This window comes from Neoarius graeffei, chromosome 23 (genome assembly GCF_027579695.1).
Source record: "Neoarius graeffei isolate fNeoGra1 chromosome 23, fNeoGra1.pri, whole genome shotgun sequence".
NCBI lineage: Eukaryota > Metazoa > Chordata > Actinopteri > Siluriformes > Ariidae > Neoarius > Neoarius graeffei.
In genome coordinates this window covers 16,769,246-16,786,523 of record NC_083591.1, presented here as the reverse complement: position 1 = coordinate 16,786,523, position 17,278 = coordinate 16,769,246, and the positions used below count along the sequence as shown (strand labels likewise).

Sequence of the window (17,278 nt, the reverse complement as noted above, 5' to 3'; positions counted from 1 at the left end):
TGAAGACTGCAGTATGAAGAAAGGCCACATTTGTTAACATAAGCGTATTGGATGCAGGATTTTGCACACTGTACAATGAATTTACAGTATTTATTCATTCATCCTTGGTAACTGCTTCATCCTGTTTAGTTTATATATGATTTAAAGTACTAATTTGTTTATATTTTGAGAACCAGAACCAACTATGTTCATTAGAAAATATCATGGGTAAGTAGAAACAAAAATAATTTCAGGATTGGTCCAGAGGGTCTGTGCGAGTGGGAGGGATTGGTCAGAATTCCTTCAAGAGTGAGTGGGAATGGGATTAAAAACCAGTCCCACCCATTCCTTGAATCTGTACCTCAATCCCACAGATGATGGTTATGTAGATTTCAGTGCAATACCTGACGCCGGTTTGTCTTTGATGTCAGTCAGGATAGAGCAAAAACCCTGAAAAGGTGCTGTCATCCTCACTGCTTGAATAGGCACCATTCCAATCCCTTAGGGTCTCCACCCACACCTGATCTCCAGCAACAAGCTTCAGAAGCACCAGGCTGGAGGCCTGGTCAATGTCCTGGCCCTGAAGTGCATCCCGTGAACGCAACTTGCGCACCCCGTTCACAACCAAGGATGCACGCAAAGGCTTGTTTCTTACAGTTATCTGGTAAGAGAAGACATAAACCCCTGGGTAAGTACAGTTGAATTTGCTAGTGGTGACATCATAATGGTTTTCTTCATTGTAGAATATCTTGTCGAAGCGCACTGGGAAGCCTGAGGGTGGAAATGACTTGCTTGGGTAGAGACCTACACTGAAGGCAGAGCGCAATTGCCCCACAGTGTCACCTGCTGTCCCTTTCATACCTTGAAGGCCACGGTCACCGCGCTTTCCCGGAAGACCCCTTTCACCTTTTGGTCCTCTTGGACCTTTTGTTCCTTGAGCTCCTTCAAGACCTCGTGGTCCTGGCTCCCCCTTCATTCCTGGGCTCCCAGGTTCACCACGTTCTCCAGGTATGCCAGGGTTCCCATGCAGTCCATGTTGCCCTGGAGAACCAGGATCACCCCTCATACCTGGGGGCCCAGGTTCACCTGGTTCTCCTTTTTGTCCTCTCTCCCCCAGCAGTCCGCATTCTCCCCTCTCACCTTTCTCACCCTTGTCTCCAGGCATGCCTTGTCGTCCAGGTGGTCCATCTTTACCTGCCTCACCTCTGTCACCTTTAGTTGTGTTTTCACTAGGCTCTCCTTTTTCACCTTTAACACCTTTGAGTCCTGACATACCACCAGCACCTTTTTCACCTTTAAGTCCGGTATCACCTGTATGAAGTTAAAAATGCATTTATATCTTATCATAATAAGCATATTGTATGTATCTTATTGTTAGATTAATGTATGACATAGACCTTTCTGTCCAGCCTTCCCTGGAATGCCTGGAGAGCCTGCAATTCCACTGCTTCCTTTCTCACCCTTTTCTCCTAAAGCATTGCAAATGAGAACATGTATACTATGATCTATCATCATTTACCTTTATTGTGCAACAAATTTGTTACAGATCATCTGCAGTTACAAAAGTTAAATATTTCACCTGTCCTTTATAGTGCTCACCTTTGTCACCCTTCAATCCTGGCATCCCTGGTGGACCCATTGGTCCTATAGCCCCTTTGAGTCCTGGGTCCCCTTTTTGACCAGGACGTCCTACACACCAAGCATATTTAAAGTAAACCATGTATAATAAATATATACTAGTGCATCTCAAAAAATTAGAATATTGTGAAAAAGTTCAATATTTTCCATCAGTTATTTAAGAAAGTGAAAATGTTATATATTATAGACTCATTACACAAACTAAAATGTTTCAAGCATTTTTCTATTTCAATTTTAATCAGTATGGCATACAGTACAAAAACATTTTAAAAAATCTCAAAATATTAGAATATTTCATTTCGAGTTTGAGTAAAACAGTATGAACACAGTGTATCTCTCGGTCTAGTTCAGTACACACAACCACAATCATGGGGAAGACTGCTGACTTGACTGTTGTCCAGAAGATGATCACTGATGCCCTCCACAAGGAGGGTAAGCCACAAAAGGTCGTTGCTGAAAAGGGTGGCTAGAAAAGGTGCACAAGCAACAGGGATGGTCGCAGTCTTGAGAGGATTGTCAAGAAAAGTTGATTCAAGAACTTGGGATAGCTTCACAAGGAGTGGACTGAGGCTGGTGTCAGTGTATCAAGACCCATCACGAACAGACATCTTCAAGAAAGGGGATACAACTTTTGCATTCCTAATATCAAGCTACTCCTGAGCCAGAGACAATGTCAGAAGTGTCTTATCTGGGCTAAGGAGAGAAAGAAATGGACTGTTACTCAGTGGTCCAAAGTCCTCTTTTCAGATGAAAGTACATTTTGCATTTAATTTGGAAATCACGGTTCTAGAGTCTGGAGGAAGAGTGGAGAGGCACAGAATCCAAGGTGTTTGAAGCCCAGTGTGAAGTTTCCACAGTCTGTGATGATTTGGGGTGCCATGTCATCTGCTGGTGTTGGTCCACTGTATTTTATCAAGTCCAAAGTCAACACAGCCATCTACCAGGAAATTTTAGAGCACTTCATGCTTCCATCTGCTGACGAGCTTTTTGGAGATGCTGATTTCCTTTTCCAGCAGGACTTGGCACCTACCCACAGTGCCAAAACTACTACCAAATGGTTTGCTGACCATGATATTACTGTGTTTGATTGGCCAGCCAACTTGCCTGACCTGAACCCCATAGAGAATCTATGGGGTATTGTCAAGAGGAAGATGAGAAACACCCGACCCAAAAATACAGATACGCTGAAGGCCACTATCAAAGCAACCTGGGCTTCAATAACACCTCAGCAGTGCCACAGACTGATCACCTCCATGCCACACCGCATTGATACAATAATTCATGGTAAAGGAGCCCCAACCAAGTATTGAGTGTATAAATGAATATACTTTTCAGAAGTTGGACATTTCTGTATTGTAAATCCTTTTTTTGATTGATCTTAGGGAATATTCTAATAATTTGAGATACTGGATTTCTGATTTTCATGAGCTATAAGCCATAATCATCAAAATTAAAACAAAAAAGGCTTTAAATATTTCACTTTACATGTAATGAATATAGAATATATGAAAGTTTACCTTTTTAAATTAAATTATGAAAAAAAAGAAACTTTTTCATGGTATTCTAATTTTTTGAGATGCACTAGTATGCTCCACCTACAACTTATGGACCATCTCTGATATCTTTTGTATATCTGTCTGGCCACAAGCATCGAAACCTTAAAAGCTGAAATCTGATCATTCTTTATACCAGTTACCAAGGAGAAAACAAATTTTGAACACAATAACTTAAGCTTTAAAGGGCAAGATACACCAATCAGTCATAACATTATGACCACTGACAGGTGAAGTGAATAACATTGATTATCTCATTACAATGGCACCTGTCAAGGGGTGGGATATATTAGGCAGCAAGAAAACAGTCAGTTCTCAAAGTTGATGTGTTGGAAGCAGGGAAAATGGGCAAGCATATGGATCTGAGTGACTTTGACAAGGGCCAAATTGTGATGGCAAATGACTGGGTCTGAGCATCTCCAAAATGGCACATCTTGTCGGGTGTTCCCGGTATGCAGTGGTTAGTACCTACCAAAAGTGGTCCAAGGAAGGTGAACCGGCGACAGGGTCATGGGTGTCAAAGGCTCATTGATTCGCATGGGGCACGAAGGCTAGCCCATATGGTCCAATCCCACAGAAGAGCTACTGTTGCAAAAAATGCTGAAAAAGTTAATGCTGGCTAAAACAGAAAGGTGTCAACATTAACTTTTTCAGCAGTTTGTGCTACAGTAGCTCTTCTGTGGGATTGGACCATATGGGCTAGCCTTTGTGTCCAATGCAAATCACTGAGCTTTGGCCGCCCATGACCCCGTCACCGGTTCACCGGTTGTCCTTCCTTGGACCACTTTTGATAGGTACTAACCACTGCATACCGGGAACACCCCACAAGATGTGCCATTTTGGAGATGCTCAAACCCAGTCATCTTGCCATCACAATTTGGCCCTTGTCAAAGTCACTCAGATCCTTCAACACATCAAGAACTAACTGTTCTCTTGCTGCCTAATATATCCCACCCCTTGACAGACCATTGTAATGAGATAATCAATGTTATTCACATCACCTCTCAGTGGTCATAATGTTATGACTGATTGGTGTATATTTACATTATCTTTAAAATTAATTAGATGTTTTCTTAAAAATGGTGCAGCATAGATGTGGTTGAACAAGTCAGGTAAACTCCCTCATATGTATGTGAGTATGTGATTCTTACCCAAGTTGAAAACAACATATGAAGCTTATAAAACTCTTAAGCAAATGTTTGAGGTCTGCCTCATGAGACTAGTGTCTAATAAACTGGAAACACATTGTGTCACAAGATCTAGTTGCTAACCTGGAGGTCCTATGTCTCCCCTTGGTCCAGCAGGTCCACGTTCTGGAGGGCAGCAATCACAGAAGTTGAGGTAACATTCTGTATAGTCCAGAGTATAATTATCCTGCACACTGTTGAGTGTGGCTGTGGTGTCTGAGTGATAACCCCCATATGTATTAGCAGGGACAGTGGTACTTTCTGTGATAACAGAAGAAACACGGTCTTTTGCCTTGGTATAGTCCACTGTCTTTGGTGTACTTGTGGATTTACCAACATATGTGGCAGTGTGAGCCAACTCCCGAGGAGGCTTCTTGGTGTATTGGTACTTGGGCCGTGGGGTTATCTTAATAGTATCGCTCATGGGTGATAAAAGCAGTATAGTCGCTGCTAGGAAGACAGATTGAATCCAGAGCTCAGTCATTGTGGATCTGCAGATAAAAAAGAAAATTAAGAATTATCTGAGAATTACATATTTTATATGCTCAACCACTCAGTAGTGTTTTTCCAATCTACAGGAAATTCTGAGAGATGACCAAGCCATAGTTTGACACTTACTAAAATTTATTGCTTAATGGTTCTTTGGGTAGTTAATGATTCTTAGCTCCCAAAAGGGCGGCACAGTGGTGTGGTGTTTAGCACTGTTGCTTCACAGCAAGAAAGTTCTAGGTTCGAGCCCAGTGGCCAACAAGGGCCTTTCTGTGTGGAGTTTGTATGTTCTCCCTGTGTCTATGTAGGTTTCCTCCGGGTGCTCTGGTTTCCCCCAAAGACATACAGTTAGGTTACTCTAAATTGTCAAGTGAATGCACAGAAAGGAACTGGCCACCCTACTGCTGCAATTCTGGCCAAGTCAACCAAACATGGTTCGACTCAAGGTCCAGTTCAGGTTCGGCAGTGAAGACGATGACAAGCTCCCAAAAGCTCTGATAGGGATCTACAAATAGAGTCTTTAATGATTGTTCCTGAGGGTCAACTGGACCTCAATGGGCTCCATTTCAATAGATGCAAGTTAGATGTATTCAACACTGTTGCATGGTCTGTCACCTGTGCAGAGGTGGACAGTAACAAAGTACATTTACTTGAGGACTGTACTTAAGTACACTTTTTGAGTATCTGTACTTTACTTGAGTATTTTTTTTTGGAAACTTATGACTTTAACTTCACTATATTTGAAAGACAAATATCATACTTTTCACTCCACTACATTTCTGTTAAGGTCCTCGTTACTTGTTACTATGAAGCGGCTTTGAAAGTGGATGTTTTTTCTTTTCTAAAACGTGATTGGGTTTTTTTCGCAGGTGACACTAAGACAGCCTATCAGTAATCACTAGGGTCAGGCCACGTCCATAGACTGTATAAAATCAAGCTCAATGATTTCTCAACAGCATTATTTAACACAATCAGTTGATGGAAGAATGAAAGGAGGCAGTTCTTCTGGGGAAAGCACACACCCATGGCCATACCTGGAACCCATGTTTCAGTTTTCTGAAAGGATTAAAGATACGTTTTAAATATTTGCTTTGTTTGCCGAAAACAAACCACATCACGGCCTACAAAAACTCGCCGTCCAACCTGTGGGAGTATATTGAGGTATATAAACATTTTATTCCAAGAGAAACCTTGCAATGAAGTTGTCTGTCCTTTTAGAGCTAGCGATAATGTTGCAAACGTAGCTATGCAGTCTGGTTAGTCAAATGACTTGCTGTGGATTTGTCCACCAAGTTGCCATAGCCTTGCCCACGGCTGACTTTTACACATAGCTAGTTAATTTGGACACTGTTAGTTAGCATGTAAAAATGGAGTTATGCTAACATGACTAATGTTAACTTATCTGAAAGTCCTTTCAGAAATATGTTTCAGCATAATCTTGCCAAATAAACAGAATGGAGAATTCTTTATTTTGTAGTAGCATTTGCTACCCAATATGATTTCAAGTTTGAAAAGAGTTTGCAAGCATGTCAGGTGGAGCTTCACTGACTAGCTAGCTTAACATTAAACCACCATGATGGCACAGCATGCGTTCATTTTGTGAATTTACATTTCTGTCCGGCGGCACGGTGGTGTAGTGGTTAGCGCTGTCGCCTCACAGCAAGAAGGTCCTGGGTTTGAGCCCCGTGGCCGGCGAGGGCCTTTCTGTGCGGAGTTTGCATATTCTCCCTGTGTCTGCGTGGGTTTCCTCCGGGTGCTCCGGTTTCCCCCACAGTCCAAAGACATGCAGGTTAGGTTAACTGGTGACTCTAAATTGACCGTAGGTGTGAATGTGAGTGTGAATGGTTGTCTGTGTCTATGTGTCAGCCCTGTGATGACCTGGCGACTTGTCCAGGGTGTACCCCGCCTTTCGCCCGTAGTCAGCTGGGATAGGCTCCAGCTTGCCTGCGACCCTGTAGAAGGATAAAGCGGCTAGAGATAATGAGATGAGATGAGACATTTCTGTCCTTGGTAGCAGCATTAGGTAATTTCTAAGCACTTGGTAGCAGTAAGTGTTGTGGCAATAATACAACAATGCGTTGACAGAAAATGTATTTTTAATACTTAAGTATTTTTAAAAGCAAGTACTTCAGTACTTTAACTTAAGTAAAAAATGTGACTGTACAACTTTCACTTGTATTGGAGTAACATTTGACCAGTGGGATCTGTACTTTGACTTAAGTAATGAAGTTGGGCAATTTGTCCACCTCTGCACCTGTGAAGAAGTGTAATGAACTACCATGATGCTCATGACATCTCAAGATTTTTAGGATGTGCCAAATGTCTTTTTAAAAATATATATATATTTTTTTTCTTGATGACTTGTTATTCTAAACTCATTTTTGTTCTGGGCACAATTTATGGTGCAATAGTAGGTGTTAATTCTGAAAAACTAACATACATTTTGTTCTCATGCATGTCAAATTTGAGATCCGCTGAGTATCTGATGTTAAAACATTTTTTGCCTGGTTCAAAGCAAAAAACATAAGTACCATGTGTTATACTGACAACAAGAACCTGCAATCTGCAGTTACTCACTAGCAATAAAGATTAATATTGGTCCAGGATACAGCCTTGTAGTACTCTTTAAGTTTAGGGTTTCTTTGTAAGTTGCTTACTTCCAAAAATATACAGTTAGTCCTCAAGAGATTCTGAGATTATAGCTTTGATTAATGATATTGTATATCCACTACTACGGAGGTGATAATAGGGACTCTTTAATCCTAATGCTCCAAGACTGAGCGATGAAGAATCCTGCTAGAGTGGCCAACTTTCTTTACCTCTCATGTGTATTGTGCTTTTGTGAGATGCGATACAGCACCCTCATGAATCAATCCATCTAGTAGACAGCCAAAAAAAGAAAAAGAGACAGGTTGCCAACTGGATGTAGGGCAATTAGACTGGTCATTCAATATGGGAAGAATTTCTTCAGCACTTTTATCAAACCCCAATGAATGGACTGGTGCCAAGCTTTGGGGTTAAAGCAGAAAACTTGGGAGTTTGGGCACTCAACAGAAGAAGAAGAAGAAGCCTTTATTTGTCACATGCACACTCAAGCACCGTGAAATTCATCATCTGCATTTAACCCATCTGAAGCAGTGAACACACACACCCAGAGCAGTGGGCAGCCATACTACAGCGCCCGGGGAGCAGTAAGGGATTAGGTACCTTGCTCAAGTGCACTTCAGCCCAAGGCTGCCCCATGTTAACCTAACTGCATGTCTTTGAACTGTGGGGGAAAACGGAGCACCTAGAGGAAACCCACACAGACACAGGGAGAACATGCAAACTCCACACAGAAAGGCCCCCCGTCAGCCACTGGGTCCGAACCCAGAACATTCTTGCTGTGAGGCGACAATGCTAACCACTACATCACCAAACCAATGTTACCAAAGCAGGATGAATGATTTATGCTGTTTCACTCTGTAATTCAACTGGCTTCATTCTTCATATACTGACAATGGATGAGGGATCAATGAATGGTTTGAAAATTATGTACAGTAAATCATATGCAATGTCCTTGGTAGTTGCCAGCTCTCGACTTTGTTAACCACCAATGAAGGATTTTGAACCAGTGTTTGATCGCTCTCCACCACCATTATCAAAACACCCACTGAGGGAATATGTTTTAAACAAATTGTGTTCATTTCTCTGTTACAGTTTCAGAGACTTGTAGAATCTATGGCAAGATCCAATGAAGATGTTCTTGCTGGGTTGTCGTGGTCCAACAAGACACTTAATGTTGTTTAAAGGAGCCTTTAATCAAGCAGCATCATATAGGTATCAGAGGCGGACAGTAACAAAGTACATTTACTTGAGTACTGTACTTAAGTACAGTTTTTGAGTACCTGCACTTTACTTGAGGGGTTTTTTTTTTGAAAACTTGTGACTTTAATTTCACTACATTTGAAAGACAAATATCGTACTTTTCACTCCACTACATTTCTGTCAAGGTCCTCGTTACTTGTTACTATGAAGCGGCTTTGAAAGTGGATGTTTTTTCTTTTCTTTTCTAAAATGTGATTGGTTTTTTCGCAGGTGACACTGAGAAAGCCCATCAGTAATCACTAGGGTCAGGCCACGTCCATAGACTGTATAAAATCAAGCTCACTGATTTCTCAACAGCGTTATTTGAACACAATCAGTTGATGGCAGAATGAAAAGAGGCAGCTGTTCTGGGGAATGCACACACTCCTGGCCATACCTGGAACCCATGTTTCAGTTTTCTGAAAGGATTAAAGATACATTTTGTTTTAAATGTTTGCTTTGGGGCGGCACGGTGGTGTAGTGGTTAGCGCTGTCGCCTCACAGCAAGAAGGTCTGGGTTCGAGCCCCGTGGCCAGCGAGGGCCTTTCTGTGCAGAGTTTGCATGTTGTCCGCGTGGGTTTCCTCCAGGTGCTCCGGTTTCCCCCACAGTCCAAAGACATGCAGGTTAGGTTAACTAGTGACTCTAAATTGACCGTGAGTGTGAATGGTTGTCTGTGTCTATCTGTCAGCCCTGTGATGACCTGGCGACTTGTCCAGGGTGTACCCCGCCTTTTGCCCGTAGTCAGCTGGGATAGGCTCCAGCTTGCCTGCGACCCTATAGAACAGGATAAAGCGGCTAGAGATAATGAGATGAGATGATGAGATGTCTGCTTTGTTTGCTGAAACGAACCAAATCACGGCCTACAAAAACTCGCCATCCAACATGCGGAAGCATATTGAGGGATGTAAACATTTTATTCCAAGAGAAAGCTTGCAATGAAGTTGTCTGTCCTTTTAGAGCTAGCAATAATGTTGCAATAGCTATGCAGTCTGGTTAGTCAAATGACTTTCTATGGATTTGCCCGCCAAGTTGCCATAGCCTTGTCCACGGCTAATGTTTACACATAGCTAGTTAACTTGGACGCTGTTAGTTAGCATGTAAAAACAGAGTTACGCTAACATGACTAATGTTAACTTATCTGAAGTCCTTTCAGAAAGCATAATCTTGCCAAATAAACAGAATATAGAAATCTTTCTTTTCTAGTAGCATTAGCTACCCAATATGATGTCAAGTTTAAAAAGAGTTTGCTAGCATGTCAGGTGGAGCGTCACTGACTAGCTAGCTTAACGTTAAACCACCATGATGGCACAGCATGCGTTCATTTTGTGAATTCACATTTCTGTCCTTGGTAGCGGCATTAGCTTTTGTAAATGTTGTGGCAATAATACAACAATGCATTGACAGAAAATGTACTTTTAATACTTGAGTATTTTTAAAAGCAAGTACTTCAGTACTTTAACTTAAATAAAAATTTGGCTGTACAACTTTCAATTGTATCGGAGTAACATTTGACCAGTGGGATCTGTACTTTGACTTAAGTAATGAAGTTGGGTACTTTGTCCACCTCTGATAAGTATACAGTTACCATTGGCATAATTGTGTATAGTACTGGTACAAGTGTATCAGATGAAGTAGTATGTAACTGGGATTTTTTTTACACCTCAATGCCACTACTATGCTAAGAAAGGTCCACCAAATTATATCTGCTCAAAAGTGGTTCCATGGTGGTACCTTCACTCTGAAGCAGGTGGGGGTTGCACATGCATAGCAACAGATGGGATACAGTCAGTAACTGTACACCTACAAAGTCATCTAAGGTTTAATTTTAACTCTTGGCTATTTCTCCTCTGTTTTTGGATCTCAGATTTACCCCATGTGTTAGCTCAGGGAGTCAGAGTTTTATTCCAAGGTATTTGGTGTTACTCCAAAAAAGCTTTTGCCCAAAAGAGCACTGATAATCTCACCATAGCCTAAACCTGAGCTGTTTTTTTTTTTTTTTTTTTTTTTTTTTACGAGGAAAGAGCTTATCTAATGAAGCATCTGTTTGGGTAAAATGAATGAATGAAGACCATATTAAGAGGGGAGAAAATTCAGACAGAAGGCAGACCACACACACACATGCACACAAATATATATTCATTCAATAATTCTAATTTATATATCTCTGGATACAATCTCTGGAAACTGACTGATGAATCAACAGATGGGAGGCTAGCTTTTCCCTTTTCATTGAAGAACTGATATGCATCAGAAGCATAAGAGGTTCGGATATTGAAGAGTCTTTCCTGAGGAGAACACTCTGCACTTGGCCTGCTGTTTTCACTCCACTCCATTCAACAGCCTCAACCATAGTGCTCACTTTACGTCCCTTCTACTCAACCCTTTCACTTATCAAAGGCCCTCAGCTTGACCCTGGCCACTCCAGGGTGAGACAGGGAAGATCCCCTATCACAATACAATCCCATCAACCTGCAATCAATCCCAGCTAACCTGACGCGAAGAAATTATTTTTATATTTTAAGTCTTTGACTGAGAAATTTAAACTTGCACAAGAATTGTGTCCCAGGAGTAGGTGCGCTCAGCATATGCCTGCATTTTTGCCCCCCCCCCCCCCTTCCCCTTTTGTGAAGAGAGGGCATGTCTGCCATCTGAGCCCAAAGTGTGTTTAGCCTCTGGTAGAGTAACAGTTCAGTTTGTGCTCGAGTGGTAAGCTCTTAATGGGGTTCACTATGACCCTGTAAAGAAAGGAGTAGCTGTTGAACCATTTGCCTAAAAAGCCTCATTCTACTTCTTTATCTTTTTTCATCTCCCTCTTTCTGTTTCTCAGGCTCTCCATGCTGTCTGATTTTCATCCTTATGTGAGAGGTTGTTGAAGCAAATGCACACATTTATACTATATAATGACTGTGTTCAATTTCTTTAAAACAAAAAAAGGAAAGAAAGAAAACACTTATCAAGGCATAACAACAACAATGGACGAAAATAACTATAACCAAGAGACACATTTCAAGAACAACTAGATCCATATCAAATATATAGTTTGGATGATCTACATTTTCGAGCTATATATTGATTTTCCTCAAAGTGCAGTACACAATATTGTACTAGCATGATGTACTGATATAGATCAGAAATGTGACACATACACTGCTAAGACACAAGATACAACTCAGACACCCAAACTAAACGTTTCACCTATTTTTTTCTAATACGGAAGTTCCAATAGAGAAAAGAACTACTCATGCACAGCTACATCTACTGTAATACCATTGTATCAGTACTTTATTACAATATGCAGTATAGCAAATTTGCAGAAAACATCTGAAAAAAAGTTTAAAAACCTTGCTCTCAGATCAAGGTAACTGTCTTTGGTTCCATACAGTACAAGTATCTTAGTAATGGTGGTGGTTGTTCTTTAATAGACATACACACTAGAATAATTAATTCCAATATTAAGTGTTAGCTTAATTCTAAAATATGGCCAATATTCAAATTTCAACACTGTGCTTCTGAAACAATGAGCATTATCATTAGAAATTTGAAATTTATCATTATATCTAATCTAGTCTTAATCCTAGAAATAACAGTCTCCAGAAATTATCTGTTACTCAGAAGCATCTTGAAAAACTATTTACCAGATGTCAAGGTCGTGCTGCCTTATTTTCCTGTGCGTCCAGATATTTCCGTCTGATTAAAGACCAGAACTGCGAGAGGGAATGTTCTAATCAGGATTCATGTACTGGATATAAAGCTATACCTGCCAAAGGAGGAGTGGAGTGTCACCCACTCCCCCCCTCTCAAATACACACAAACACACACACACACTCTCTCTCTTCCCAGAAGTGGGTGGACTACGTTGGTTCTGGCCCAGTGCTCTTCAGTCACCCAGACTGAATCTGAACAAAGTGCTGTTGCTGAGAATGACCCAGAAACCTGACCCAGGCCCTCAGAGCACTGTACACCTCATTCACCTGCTTATCCTCCTCTCTTTCTTCCTCTCTCTCTCTCTCTCTCTCTCTCTCTCTCTCTCTCTCCCTCCATTCATCTCTCTTATAACATATAATGTATTTAAAGGGAAAGGTTTATACAAGAATTTGAGACTTAGGTTTGTTTCAATTTACATATCTAAAATCAAATTAAGGCCAAACAAATTTGCATTTATTATTATTATTATTATTATTATTATTATTATTATTATTGTGCTGTTCTCCAAAATAAGGATATGAATAAAAAATAATAATAAATCTGTCTTTACTTTAGGATTCTTTCCAGAGCAGATAAAGAACCATCTTGGCATGAAACACTTCTTTATCCATCCGTACAGAAAAGTCACATCTTGTGTAAATCTTGTGATTTACAGATGTGGCTTTTAGACTCTACACCTGTTAAGCTACATACATTTTTCACATATAAGGCTTTTTTTTAAATACAATTCATTTATTTAACATTTTATATATATATATATATATATATATATATATATATATATATATATATATATATAAAAATTTATTTTTTTTTTTACTCATGATTATTTTCACATATAGCTTTGGCATAATGATAATTGGATCCAAAATGATCATGTGACAGCTTTTTCTACAGTTCTTCTACAGATAGCACCTTTACATTGTAATTTGTCAAATGAGTCATTCAAGAACCTTGCAATAGCTAGAATAACTGTGGGATAAAAACCAACTTTGGTTGAAATATGTTTCTAACTGAGCTTTAAAAATCATTCATTTTTGTTTGGTGATTCATGGAAAAAACAAAAACAACAACAAGAACTTCAGTTGTTTTTCAAAAGCAAGACTGAGTCATGGACTCTTGGGATAAATATTTCTTTACCCACAAGAGGGGGATATTGGTTAGACTTTGGCAACCTCAAAGAAAAGTATCCTGTCCTCTTTAGGACATTAGGACCACCCATAGAAAAATAAAGTGTTTGTTAAGGCCTATAAAACAGATTTTTGATTAATTCAGTGGTTCTATTGTTCAGTCTCAAAAAGTACAGCAGCCCAGAGAGTTACAGCACAACATTCATTCATTCATTCATCTTTATTATCCTGGTCAGGGTCTTTGAGCTTACCCTGGGAACACTGTTTGTGTGGTGAGATTATACCCTGAATGGAAGCCATCCTATCTCAAGTGCACACATGTTTTTGGGAGGTGGAAGGAAACCAGAGAACCTGGAGGAAACCCACTGAGACATGGCGAGAACATAGGAAATGTGACACAAACAGTAACCAGAGATCAGGATCACACTGGAGACCCTAGACTACCGAGGGTAACACTACCCACCGTGCCAGCACAACAGTATTTACAAAACAAACAAAAGATAAGAAAAGGACAGCTTTCAGGATGATCATGATAACAGTAATGGAAAAAATTAGAGCTTTAAAGGAGAATGTCACGAATCAACATTTAAAACATAAACATGCTTAATTTGTGAAAATAGTAAAAACTGTATTTTACGACAGTGTACATAAACCTTAAATTTGATGATTCCACAGATGACGTGATTGTCAAATCATTCACAGGAAGTCTGCATGTCTGTCATGTATCATGATTTTAGCCCCTAGTCAAATGAAGTGGTACATATTTTTGAAGTAAACAACCTTTAAATGTAAAGTTTGTGCATATTTTATGGCATAATGTTGTTACTGATTCCTTCCATTAATGCAGCATTTTTTATTATTATCATCAGGGGCGATTTCTCAGAGACAACAAGGGAAGCCGAGCTTCCCCTAAAATTCTCTCCCCAAACTGCGGCATCTACGACGTTGAATTCTCATTAAAACCATAACTTGCATAACATAATATATGCCCAAGATTGTATTTATGTTCATAACTATCCTGTAACTTATTTGAGTGATGTCTGACGAACTTGCAGTTCGCTACGAGAATCACCTTTGCTGCCAGGCTGTAACCTTTCTTATTTCAATGGGCTCTATGGACTGGCAGCAGTGTTGCCAGATTGGGCGGTTTTAAGTGCATTTTGGCGGGTTTTGAACATATTTTGGGATGGAAAACGTCAGCAGTATCTGGCAACACTGACTGGCAGCCGGGTATCCGTTGCAGTCTACGAGATGGCTCTGAACAGCCAATTTCGGCTAGTTGTTATTGGTTAAAATCAACAAAATCGTCACTTCCAGGGAAGCCGGGCTTCTCTGGGACTAAACGAGACAGTGGGAGGGACAAGAAGCCGGGCTGATAAAGGATTATTGGAGGTAGTGTTTGAAAGACATGAGGAGGGCGGTACTTCGGCGAGGAACACGGAAGTATGATCAGTCAGTCCCTAGCGGATGTCGAGAAAGTGTAGTCGTGTGCCAAAGTGCTGTCCGAATTTCTTTTCATATAAACGGTTCTTTTCATTGACGTCTCTGTACATTACTCTGTAAATAAATGTAAATATTACTCGTTCTGCTCCGTTAACTTTCATCCATTCTATCAGTTTGATCATTTGTGAATTCACTCGTTTATTTCATTTGTAGTTCAATCTGGTTGTAGGCTAGCTTGAGCCTTATTGGGATCTGCAGTGCTAGCTGCTAACAGAAATTGGTAAAGTCTCTGGAAAGCACAACCAGCTGGTATGACAGGGTCACAGACCATTTTCTGGAAAAGGAGCGGAGGGCAGAATTTGTGTATAAATAGTGTTCATGTTCATGAATCTGAAGTGTGTATGTTAAGAGAATGGTGGGCTCTGTGTTATAGGTTATACCTGGGTATAATATTCAAGGTTCTGTGTGTTGCATAGCCTACCTGGTTATGAATTTCCAGACTGTGTTGCAGAAGATGTTCAAGGATGTGTTGCACAGCTGGGTGTTGTGTTAAAGACTCTGTGTTGCATATCAGGGTATGATGTTCAAGGCTCTTCGTTGAATAGCCCGTGATTTTTGGATGTTTGATATTTTTGATTAAGGATATGAGGCGCTAGCCTGGCAAGCCAGACTATAACATGAAATGTACAAGCAAAAATACTTTCTGCCACTAGGTAGGGAAACCTTTCTATGCTTTGATATCCGGCCTACAGGTTTTACGATGGGCGGCACGGTGGTGTAGTGGTTAGCGCTGTCGCCTCACAGCAAGAAGGTCCTGGGTTTGAGCCCCGGGGCCGGCGAGGGCCTTTCTGTGTGGAGTTTGCATGTTCTCCCCGTGTCCGCGTGGGTTTCCTCCGGGTGCTCCGGTTTCCCCCACAGTCCAAAGACATGCAGGTTAGGTTAACTGGTGACTCTAAATTGACCGTAGGTGTGAATGTGAGTGTGAATGGTTGTCTGTGTCTATGTGTCAGCCCTGTGATGACCTGGCGACTTGTCCAGGGTGTACCCCGCCTTTCGCCCGTAGTCAGCTGGGATAGGCTCCAGCTTGCCTGCGACCCTGTAGAAGGATAAAGCGGCTAGAGATAATGAGATGAGATGAGGTTTTACGATGAATGCGTAAAATGGGCTTCCCCTGTTTTAAAAACCAGCAGCCGCCACTGATTATCATCCATACAGAACACTTATTCGATGGAATAAAAACGTGTGTTCTATTCCTTTCTAGCGGGTTTCATTCATTTGGTTTGATAGCATGGAATATTGTTAGCATATCGCTTATCCTACATGTATCACGTCACTCTAACCAATGGAGAATGAGCATTAAATATGGTTTACGATATTGTATGGTTGTCAAAACAACATGACGCCACACGTCAGGGACGTAAAACCTCTGCGCTAGTGAGCGACTGTGACAATATGTAAACAAACATGGCTGCCAGGTTTGTTTTGTTAAATACAGAAGATTTTGAGAGAATTTTGAAAGAGAAAGATGCTTTTTGAACACCCGAAAGGAACGTGTATGTATAATAATAATAATAATAATAATAATAATAATAATAATATCAGCTGGCTTATTTTGTGGTATATCAGATATATTCCATTCAGCTACTCGTCTTTGACTCATTCAATATCATGCTAGCTGGATGGAATATATCTGATAGACCACTCAACACCAGCCAGTATTATTTAAATATTTTATTTCTGGTAACATTTATAAAAATTAGCATCATGTATGCAGTTTTTAAAAATGTTTCATTTCTGATAATGCTGCCTTTTGGCATAATGTTGTCATAGTTCCTCTTAATGATTTCTGTCATGTTCTTGTCTATTGTTTGTTTTGTAAATGTTGAACTACATTACAGAGATACCACTCTGCCTAATTATAGGCTACAGAGGAATGAATAGAACCCAAAATACCACAATATGAGATGCCATTCCATCCATTTTGGCATATCACTACAGTGACATGGCCGCTCTGATAGTTTCAGCCATCAAAGTTTCTAGGGAACATTACAGTAGTGGTTTCCCGTTGCCTTCTACTGGATTATTATAGAGGTTTCCTCCTCTCAACCATTCATACTCACATTCACACCTACAGTCAATTTAGAGCCACCTATTAGCTTAACCTGCATGCTTTTTGACTGTGGGGGAAACCGGAGCACCCGGAGAAAACCCACACAGACACGAGGAGAACATGCAAACTCCACACAGAAAAGCCCCCTTCGACCGCAGGGCTGAAACCCAGAACCTTCTTGCTGTGAGGCTACAGTG

The 17,278-nt window shown here is 40.6% G+C and overlaps 1 protein-coding gene across 1 annotated transcript; it reads right to left on the bottom strand.

The window, feature by feature from the left end:
* Positions 1-406: 406 nt before the first annotated feature.
* On the bottom strand, positions 407-12,400 carry otol1b (otolin 1b). The gene is made up of 5 exons (XM_060905278.1): positions 12,329-12,400; positions 4,442-4,848; positions 1,579-1,668; positions 1,377-1,448; positions 407-1,290 (listed from the first exon to the last, which is right to left on the bottom strand). Exons 2-5 carry the CDS (start codon positions 4,839-4,841, stop codon positions 407-409), a joined length of 1,446 nt encoding a protein of 481 aa, XP_060761261.1. The 5' UTR covers positions 4,842-4,848; positions 12,329-12,400.
* Between the last annotated feature and the right edge of the window lie 4,878 nt (positions 12,401-17,278).